The sequence below is a fragment of the Styela clava genome, chromosome 4 (genome assembly GCF_964204865.1).
Source record: "Styela clava chromosome 4, kaStyClav1.hap1.2, whole genome shotgun sequence".
NCBI classification, from domain to species: domain Eukaryota; kingdom Metazoa; phylum Chordata; class Ascidiacea; order Stolidobranchia; family Styelidae; genus Styela; species Styela clava.
In genome coordinates this window covers 12,262,000-12,272,966 of record NC_135253.1, presented here as the reverse complement: position 1 = coordinate 12,272,966, position 10,967 = coordinate 12,262,000, and the positions used below count along the sequence as shown (strand labels likewise).

Here is a 10,967-nt window from a genome sequence, read left to right as displayed (position 1 = left end):
TATTTCACTGCATGTTTTCACTTTGTTGAGCATGAATTAATTGAACACAATGGAATTTGGAGTCTACCAGTGAAAACACTATAGATGCTGTTGTAATGACAAACAGGGGGGCCATGATTGCTAAAGCCCCCAAAAGGGGCCACGAGCCAAGGAGGGCCATGAGTGCTAAAGCCTCCAAAAGGGGCCACGAGCCATAAAAGGTTGGGGACCACTGCTTTATGGAAACTACATATATAGAAAAAATGTCCAATAATTTCAAACAGCTCACGATTCAGCCATCTTTATATTCTTCAACTGTTTGGTCATTATTTGCTACAACACCACACATTCACAAAAAAATCAATCGGCGTATCTCAAAACATAACCATTCTTTGATTCTTATTAAAAGAACTGAATACCTTTGATTTCAGCATAATGGTTGTTGTACTCTTTTGATATCTCTAAAAACTCCATTTTTTCCTTTGTTGACCCAAAATATCAAAATTTGTGTATATGGCCAACTCAGAATTATATGTTGGAGCTATTTCCTATTTAGGGGATAATTTCAAAAATGTGCAAATTATTTGTGAATACATTGAATAGGAATATGATATTGATTTTTTTGTTACAAAAATGATTCTGTTGAAAAAATAATAATACTTTTATCAGAGATAAATTTTCTGGGTCACTTATTACTAATACTTCAAAAAATATGATCAGAATATGTGGATGGACTGGTCTATATTGAACTGTTCTGTGGCAAGCAGCAAACTCTGCTCTTCAATTTTTTTCTGGTTTATTGGTATTGTGAGGACATACGATTAATTTCAGTGCAACTTATTGCAGCAGGTTTAACAACATACACTCTGGTCACTGCCCATCAAACGTTAGATTAGATTATTAATTATTCATTGTTGTTTTGAAGTGACCACCATGCTTTAACTGCTACTGCCGCAACTACACTAATTTATTGATTATTATTTTTATTTAGAGAAATTTATTCTGAGTTTCAGTAGGACAATGTATTTCGCCCATTTTTGTTTATTATTATACTATGTACCAGCGTACGTTCATTAATGGTTGAAATTCTATATATATCATGAAAATAAATTCACCATATATGTTGAAATGATTTGTGGTATTTTGTCGGGGAAATATACCAGTCAACTCTTTGGGGTATCCTAGTATTCCCAATCTCGGCCATGGTAACCAATTAAGAGAGGCTCGATATTTTAAGTGTTTTAAATAAAAATCTACGGATCTCATTTCACCATGTTAAATGTGGTTTTATTGTGAAAACAGAAAATCACGCTTGCTTGTCGCACCAATAAAGAGGCCAGGTTGATGGCGAGATAAATATGCCCGATACATCATGGAATAATTCAGGTAAAAAATTCAATACAATTAACTGGTAGTGTATACAGTTGACCGCTAGTCAGTTATGGATGAATTCGACTGTATCACACATACCAGATGGACAATTATTACTAGGCATAATAGCCTCATTTCCTGAAAATGTCAATACTGCTATATTGGTTAATAATGTAAACAATGTGGCATGGAGGCAGCTTTTAGCAATTGTTTTGGGTTTATGGCTAGTTGAAAATAGGCCTTTTTTACAGGGTATGTGATGGGCGGTGCCTGTTACGCGAACCACAACTCTTGGTATGACCTCTGAGGTTTCCTACAACGCCGAGGGGCAACAAAGATGAATAAATAGATCAAAATCTTGGCCCTAAACAGTTCAACAGAAATGAAAACATCCTACAGTGCAAACCATGAACCGGCTTGTTACTGATAATGCAATGTAAACTTTGTTGAAAATGTTCTAGCGTTGACGAACAATATCACTGAATCCCTGGAACAGTTAGTAGAGGCCATATGCTTGGGTCACTAGATTCTCAACTTCATCCGAGATTCATATGACCAGTGCATTAATCACAGGCCAACCCCTTAATCAGTTTCAACCTTGCAATCTTTTATTGTTTGCTAGATTCATTCTAATTATCTTGTGCTCCAATCGGCCACAAAACACAATACAAATGTAATTTTATATTTCAAATATGGCTGATCAAGATGCATTTTTAGGATATAAGTATAGTCATATACAACAACACATGGAAAAAACGAATCAATATTCTTAAGGCAATAATACTGTGGCATTGCTGTGATACAGAAATACAAGAGGTAAACAATCATCAAATTACAAATGTATAATTAAATTTCAAGCTGATAAATCATGCGCCAAAAAAGCCTAAGGCTAGAAACTTTAAAGCACTTAAAGAATGATTTCAATCAATGAATAGCACCATATTGAATGATTTGTGTAAAATACTTTATAGAAAATATTGGAATGATTGTTATAAAAATAGCAATATTCGGATCAAAAGATAAAAATATGAATAATAATTACAGTATACTGCATTGTATTTGTAATATAGATAAGATACACAAAAATCATTTGGTCAAATAAAGCAAGGCTGATAAAAAATTTTGGTCCAATTGTCTGTCCATAAATACAGCAACCAAACCCACACAACAGGGGATTCAATATAAATAAAATTAATGTTCACTTAATACTGGTCGAATGATTTGCTGCAAAAGCATACTATAGAACAGAACAGGGCTCTTCAAACTGGAAGTCGCGTTAAAACCTTTTTCGACATTAACTTATTTTAAAAAAAAATATCAATCAATTTTAATGGTTAGGAACCAGTACCAAGACCTACCAACACCATAATAGAGCCGAGATTCGATCTTTTGTGCGAGAATATGTAACACATCGGTCTTATTAAAAATAGTGTCAATTTTTCTTTTTTTTCTATTCTTTGTATTATCAAATTTTAGTTCCAAAAGGTCGCCAAAAATTTGGCCATGCCAAGTGGGTTATGATGAAAAAAGGCTGAAGAACACTGCTAAATAGCACACAACTTATTTATACTATCATACCTAAAGGCACATCATATTATTTGTCAATAATGTAGTGAATTAATGATGATCAGGCAATCCTTTGTACACATACACAGTGGCTCTAAAGCGGTGTTTTCAGTTATTTTTTAGCCAAATAAATATGAATTTTCATCAGCTAACAGTGAAGGTAATAAACAGTACCGTAATTGTTATTTTATGGAATGCAATTTCAGTTGTGTGAATGTGGAATTTTGTTTGACAAAATCTATATAAAAAGAATAACTATTCCCCTTTGAAAATGATGCAGCATGTACAAGTTAAGCAATCCCACTTTTTCGTTTTTTGTCTTGGTCTATTTTAGCATATGGAGGGAATGGTTTATCAGGCAACGGTTCCGAGCTCTTTGTAGAAAAGCTATGGATAACAGATTTTGGTATTTTCACAGACGGTGGTTTTGGGGCAACTTTTGGTTTCTGCATTTTCTGTTCGCTTAGTGAAGACTTTGTCTTTTCAGGAATCAGATCTTGTCGATCGGATGTAGTGTTTTCCTCTGACATGTGATACTGCTCCAAATCGTCAAGTAAAATATCAGATTTTAAAGTATTTACTTCATATGCCAGTTCAAGTTTTGCTGTCAAATTTGTGTTTGGAATGTCCACAATTTCAGACATTCTCTTTTCCAAAACCTCACTTGTTGCTGGTTGATCATAACAAGCTTCAGAGACTGAATTATCGATTTTCGGACTATTTGGGCCTTCTAAGCTCTGGAGAATCAAATCAAGATCGTCACATCCTTGTAATACACTACTTCTGTTGTTTTCACCATTTTCCCCTTTTCTGCGACTTATGGCAGTTTCAACTATTTCAGCATAGCTAACAGGGCGTCCTGATTGTGGATGAGCAATTGAGTGTTTATCTCGTAACTCGGATGTAGATTTTGTGAGTGCAAAAGGAAGAATTTTGCGGTTTTCTGGGAGAAATGGTTTTTCTGGAGGGACAGCACCGTACTCAGGTGTGCTGTTATCTGACCATGTTGTTAGTAATGGAATCACTTCTGGCTCAGACCTCGGTGATGGTGTTTGTTTCACTTTACTTCTGAAAATATAAAAAAGTAAACTGTGATTATATAGTTACATCAAACCAAGGCGACATAGCGGTTACAGCGCTAGATTGAACTATGATGGCATTACAGGTCAAAATCTCAAGTTCCAATCCCATGCACAACACCTCACCCAGGGGGAAACTGGGTAGGCAATGGCGAACCGGTTTCTCGTACTTTCAAACTGCACCATACCTAGCAGTCACTGCTTGTCCAGAGCCTTATTCAGAATGCAAGAAAAATAAATACATCAAATTAAAAAAAATATATAGTACGTCAACAAATATATACATTTTCGTTATAGACCTGCTAATAAAATTTTCATTCATGTTTGTAACAAATTCATCAAAAATAAATAAATATAAAAATATAAAACCCAAGGTCATATCTTAAGCAAGCAAGCTTGAGCGATATCTGTGTTAAATATAGTAAAACCTGCTTTTTCCAGAAGAACTGGCAGATGGATGAACTGTTACTGGAGATGATATAGTTTGATCTGATAATGTTGCATTTGATTTGTTTCTTTTCACTTTGTTCTTTAGTGTTTTCACCTGAAAAAATAAGCATACTCAACATTGATATTAAGATGCAGAATTGTATAAATGCAGAGCCATATTATGTTAGTCAGTGAATTTCCCCTTTATTTTTTTCACATGATGTATAAAACTGTACAAACAATCACTGCTAATTGAAGAGCGACTAATAGTTTGGAAATTTACCAGATTGACATTGCCTACTGGTAAGCATGGGATTTGAAACCAGGATTTTACCCTGCATTGCCATCATCGATAAATCTAACGCTGTGCCTCCATTCTGACATTAAAACATTTATTTTCCATTTCAAACTACCCTTCAGATTTGAAAAATTAATTTTCTTTGAAAAATTCATCATTTTTTTATTGAAATCAGAAGTTCGTTGACAGGAGGAAACATTTGAAAATTCTAGAATAACCAACTATTCCAAAAAGACAAGCTACAAGTTTACCAAAAATGTAATGATAAAACAATCTTACCTCGTCCATAGGCTGGCTTGTGTAATGATCGAATAGATCAAAAATCACATTATCATCATTTTCTCTTGTACGAAATGAATACACACCATCACCAAGTGGAGCGCATCTGCCAGCTTCTATCACTAGCCTAAAAAAATGATAAAAATTAGTTTTGTGAATAAATGGTATATTTTGTATAAGGTTAAGTTGTTACCATGAACATGAAATTGGTTGGGATACAAACTGAATAACTGCTTGACTCAACAGCTTATATTATACAATGACTGAAAAACCATAAGAGAATTATATCTACTATTTCACAAATATCAATATAATAATTTCAGCACAATCATTATAAAGCTAAATACCTCCTATCGTCATCAGATGCATAACTTCTTATTGTTTCAAAAGGCCAAACACAAACCACAGATCTGTCAGTCTGAAAAAGTTCATGAAAAATGTTTAAAATTGAGAAATTATTGTGGAGCAAAACAAAGTGTTATCTAATATTATATTATACGGCTCTTGGGCATTGCATGTCTTATTCCCATGTAATGTATTGCTAACATAGTGAAGTTATGCCGGATCTCATTTATGCTTATAACCTAACAATTACAACAAATATATTAATCTCGCTGAAAATTAGATTCATTTACTTCTTATATCAATATTATCAACCTAATTTAGCATGAACTTTTTGAACAAATTTATTTTCACTTTTTCTTACTTCAAAAAAATAAAACAAAAATTTGTCATTTTTCAAATATTTCAATGCTATTTAAACACCTACCTTGTGAGCTAGTATAACTTTCTCAGGACTGACAAATAACAAACAATGTTTTCCAGCCACACCAATCCTAGCAGTAGCAGAACATTCTTCTGCCACTAATCCAAAACTATGGCCTTGTATGCCTGAAGTTAACTTTGTCTGGTTCTGTGAATTCAATAAGAAAACATTGCAAAAAAATCATGCAAAAATTGATTGGCAATTTTAATCCTGTGAATTAAAGTAAAAATTTTCTGCATAAAAATTGACTTATCATAAAAGACCACTACTGCTATATTTATTATATTAATGTGTAGGCTACATATGTTTTATTTCCATTTTCTCATCTATGTTGAAATCGCACGCTACTAAACAGCTATAATCTATTTCATAAAATATTGCACAATATTGTATTGTTAGGTTCTTGCATACAACTCTGTAAAGTCATATTGAATAGAAACTAAAAATCTTTAAAATATGTAAAATTTAATTTAAAAATAAGAAAACGAGTATGTAAATGACATAATGATCATCAGATGTGTGAAACTTTCATTATCCTCTCAAAAAAGTCTCAGATCTTCCCTCAGAATGAGGCTCTAGAAAAGAAGTCACTCATAAGTACGAAGCTACAATTCAAATCTAAGAGATGTGGTAGAAAGAATAATAACCGATACAAACCTGTATACATCGCATCCATGCTGTTGCTTCTTCTGCAGATTGATAAGCGATTTGTAAGCGGAAATGTTGGCCCGGGACAATGCTTTCTGGTAATAATCTCAACCTCAATACATGGGATCTACCTTTATCAACAATCCAGCTAGGTATATCAACAATATACTGCCATGGTTTGAGTCTTATAACATCTGCAATTGACAAAAAAAAATATCAGAAAATTATTTCCTATTTTAAGCTGAATATTGATTATTCAAGAAGGGACAGGCCAGTGCCAAACGTGAATTCTTTGAGTTCTAAAATTATTGTTGAACATTAAATGATAATTTTGCCTTGATAAAATGAATATATGAATTGCTAATAGCAATGCTTGAAACAAAAATGAAGTGTCATGGAGAAGCTCTCCCAACTACAGGTTCTTTGAAAGCAATGAATATGTAGATTGAAAGCTACATGTAGATTAGAAGCTTATTAAAGGAAATAAGAGCATTGGCCTGTGAAAGTTTTCTCTTTTGTTGAACTCGCTAGTATTGTCTTACCATCTGTGATTTCAGTGCATGACCTTGGTTTCTTCTGATAAAACTTTAATTCACTTGATCGAGTTTCACAAGAGACAACAAGCATTGCATATCTAAAATATGAAATTTATGTTTCATGCAGAATGTGATAATGATAGTTAAGAAAAAGTGTGGGGTTATTTCTCTAAAATTAGTCAAAAAGGTGTGCAATATAGAAAGTTCAACCTATGTTTGACCTATGTTTTCAAAATTTAAGATAGCAACCCTCTCGCATGTAATTATCTCGATGGGATTTGAACCTGCAAACCAACTCAGTGTAATCAGGGGGTGTGATAGCAAGCATATTCCTAACGCTTAACATGATGCGCCACGCACCGACTCTGGACATTGCAATGTAACAAGTCTTGTATAAATACAAAGACTCAAACCTGGTTTTCCATTTAATGCTTTGTTTTCTGGACGCTGTCCCATACTCGGTGACTTGGCTTACTTCTGGTCGCTTTTCAACCCAACTCTCACACATCAGCCGCTGAAAATAATTGTATTTGTTAATATGTCGAAATTGGAGAAAATTTTGTATCTGGGTATAAATATTTTCTCATTAAATTTTCACAAACAAGCAGGGTGAAAAAAAAACCGAAGTACTATGCTAACTATAATCAGAAAAGGTATTGAATATTATAAACATGAATAAAACAAAAATGTACATCCTTCTGCCTGCCAGCAGACAAGAAACTAGTACCCATATACACAAAACTTCGTTGATTTCGTAATTTTGTTCAGTTGTTGATGAGCAGTGAGATGTCATATATTTCCTTGGTGTTCGATATTAAGATTTCTAAGGAGATTCACATTACTTTCCGAATAAATAGGAAAGCAGTTGTGTTTAGTTAGATTGAATATAGCATAAATTTTCTTAAGTTCAGAAAATTATTCACTGTCGGTAAATACAGAAATACCTAATAAACGATATTTCCTTACAAGTCTTATTCAATGGTTTTAATGTCAACAAAATTATATTTTTATTTGTATCTTCATGACTCGTATGAAATAAGACTCAACATATTTTTATTTTTTGCTCCGACAGAAATTTGAATAAAAAAGTGAAGTAAGACTGGTGCCACTAATCAATGATAATTTCAAAACTTAGTGCAGTGGTGTTGCAATGAGTGTGTTGTGATTTTTTTTTATCTTTTAATACCAGAATTAGTGCCATACTTACATATTTCTGATCCATGAAAAATTATAAAATCCCATCAACACCATAAATACAAATTTAATTAAGAAGTTCAGTGACATCGAGTGATGAGGACAATTTACGCAGACAGAGCTCCTGGCTTCTATTTCGTTCAGCAGTTAACTAATACAGTACAGCAGTAAGATAATATCAACACAACAACCCAACTTACGACCAGTTTACAAGCAGACAAGTTAACAACCAATTCGCCGAGTGCAGTTTTGCGTATTTTGTGGCGTCTGAAGCTGCCGCAAAACCATGGCGGGTTTATTTGATGGGCGGGTTTTCCAAACCATGGCCGCTATGGTCAAACCATGGCCGCTATGGTCAAACCATGGCGGCTGACTTCTCGACTGCCACAAATCAATGGAACCACGGCAGCAAATTGAAAATCATGATGGGTAAAATATGGTAAAATTGTGCTGCCATGAACCAAGGCATGTAGGCTGTAATGGCAGGACTGACCCAGATGGTGAAAAACTTTGTGTAAGTTAGAACATTTTCCATATGGATACAGTTTTGATGGATTTGGGGTTAGGTTCGAGGTTTAAGTAGATATAATTCCGCATGATGAACTGAAATTTGGTACATGCCTTTGTGAATATACCTGTAATAGGGCCATAAAACCAAGGCAAGAGACGCCGCAGTTAGTTCGTGACAGGAGCCGCCATGAAGTTGTAAGAACTGTGCCTCCAATTTGCGGAAAGACACTTTGAGAAGATAGTATTTGGTATTTTTTTTTATTATCGCTTTACGAAAATAATGTTTTGTAATAATACGGTAACCTTCTTTATCACAAAATGAGTATTTCCATATATTTTTTGCGTGGAAATATTCAATATATTGCTACCGTGTTTCCCTGAAAATAAGAACTACCCTGAAAATAAGACCTAGGCTGAATTTCAAATATAATTTTAATATAAGCCCTCCCTTTAAAATAAGACCTAGTCAATAACGTAATTTTATTTTTGACCGAGTCAATAGCAAGAAATCTCTTCTTCACGTTTTAAATGATTGATAATCGATGTTTTGCAGTTATTTTGAATAAAAATGTGTTATTTATAAGTAAATGAATATCCATTTTTCATATTTTGTATATTCGAAATTCCCTAGTTTGTTATTCTGTTTTTAATAAATGAAAATATATGGCATACCCCAAAAACAAGCCCTACTGTTATTTTTCGGAAGAAAATTGAAATGAGACCCAGTCTTATTTTCGGGGAACTAGTAAGTAAATAGGTAATTTTTTTATATATAGTATGTCTTTTGAAATGGGACTCTACGCCAGGGTTTCCCAAACTGTGTGCCGCGGCACACTAGTATGCCGCCAATGTCCTGAAATGTGCCGCGAATTTTCACAAAATTCCCGAGATTCTTTTTACAATAATCAACACTGCAACATGAACTTTATTACATTGCAATCAGCAACGGGTGTAGTTCGGTACCACACATATATATAGGGTGACACCCAAAAAACGGAATTCAGTGGAACATATTGTATGGATTCTGTTTTTTGTATCACCCTGTATAAAGATTTATTATTCTGTCCACCGACAGGTGATGTAATATCCAGTTCAGTGAATATACCTGTCCTAGGGCCTGTCTAATTTTTCCTGTGATTTCAATTCCTGCAAAAAACTTGAAGAGTTTCCATGTATTATCTAAACAGCAAATATTGAATTATCTCAAACCATAAATGTTACATAAATGCTCAAACTTTGGTATCTGATTTACAATTTTCTTCAAGTCCGATTCTTTGCTTGATTGGAATTTTGGCAAATTTACTCAACATCAGACGCATTCGACTCCTCGAGACGTGGCGATTGCGATCGGAGTGTTGGCCACCCTTGCAATATATATAGTCATATATTTACGATATAGTACAACCGTAAATATATACTACTACTGAACATATTTTTTCCGTTTGCATTTCCATGATTTTGCAAATATAAATTTTATGCGCTGACAAAGATAAAAGGCTAAAAACAATAAAGACTTGTTACAATTGACCCACGATTGTTTCAATCTCAAGTTACTGCCGCAACGCATAATATTTTCGGATAAGGGATTTAATAAAACTGATTTGTAATAAGTGTGCCCCGACTTTTTAATCTTGTTATTAGTGTGACGCAAGCTGAAAAAGTTTGGGAACCCCCTGCCTATAAAAGGAGACAGTTTCGAGTTTTTCAACTTTTATTCGAGCGTCTGTGACCTCTTAGTTTTTGTTAGGATAGGATTTTACATATTTATTCCGCGGGAGAGAAAGCCGATAAGACGGCTAATCCTTATGGCGAACCACGGCCTCTCGTCCGGTTACCATTCCATGTCGGGTATGGGATTAGTTGGTTACTCGTTTTTCGGATGCATGGACTTGATGGTGGAGGAAGCCGTAACCGACCAGCGGTTACGTGAACCACCCTAGGGAGGAGTCCAGCAATCCTCTCGCACACAACCATCCTGCATGGGATTCGAACCTGCGAAACCACGCAGAGTAATTAGAGGTGCGGTGGCGAGCGTATTCTTAACGCTTGGCACGATGAGCCACACCGTCGCGCATTTGTTCGTAAGATATGCGAACGCGCATATTGTAGTCTTACGTTGCATTCTAAGTTGGCAATTCTTTTTCTGCCATTTCAAGTATATATGTTGTTTAAAAACAGAGAACTCAGAATAAAGTTACTCACTCAATTTTAGCCATCTTCTGATCAAGTCGTTACTCGTTGAATAAAGTAACGTTGAGGTCTCCCGCTCTATTTCGTTCATGCCTGAGTAATTCTATATTATTTGCAGACGA

The 10,967-nt window shown here is 34.5% G+C and overlaps 1 protein-coding gene across 2 annotated transcripts; it reads right to left on the bottom strand.

Moving 5' to 3' along the window:
- Positions 1 to 2,011: 2,011 nt before the first annotated feature.
- Positions 2,012 to 8,469, bottom strand: LOC120326374 (uncharacterized). 2 transcript variants are annotated; one of them, XM_039392646.2, is made up of 9 exons: positions 8,159 to 8,469; positions 7,365 to 7,465; positions 6,958 to 7,049; positions 6,425 to 6,609; positions 5,771 to 5,914; positions 5,349 to 5,419; positions 5,002 to 5,128; positions 4,424 to 4,539; positions 2,012 to 3,981 (listed from the first exon to the last, which is right to left on the bottom strand). In XM_039392646.2, exons 1-9 carry the CDS (start codon positions 8,171 to 8,173, stop codon positions 3,207 to 3,209), a joined length of 1,626 nt encoding a protein of 541 aa, XP_039248580.2. In that variant the 5' UTR covers positions 8,174 to 8,469; the 3' UTR covers positions 2,012 to 3,206. The 2 variants fall into 2 exon arrangements, with proteins under 2 accessions (XP_039248580.2, XP_039248579.2); XM_039392645.2 differs by having other exon boundaries at positions 2,012 to 3,984; positions 8,159 to 8,466.
- Positions 8,470 to 10,967: the final 2,498 nt, after the last annotated feature.

Excerpts from the sequence above, each read along its gene's own strand:
- LOC120326374 (XM_039392645.2), bottom strand. Across the intron at positions 6,610-6,957 it reads ATGCACTGAAATCACAGATG|ATGTTATAAGACTCAAACCA; the intron begins GTAAGACAATAC and ends TGTCAATTGCAG. Across the intron at positions 5,420-5,770 it reads AAGTTATACTAGCTCACAAG|ACTGACAGATCTGTGGTTTG; the intron begins GTAGGTGTTTAA and ends GAACTTTTTCAG.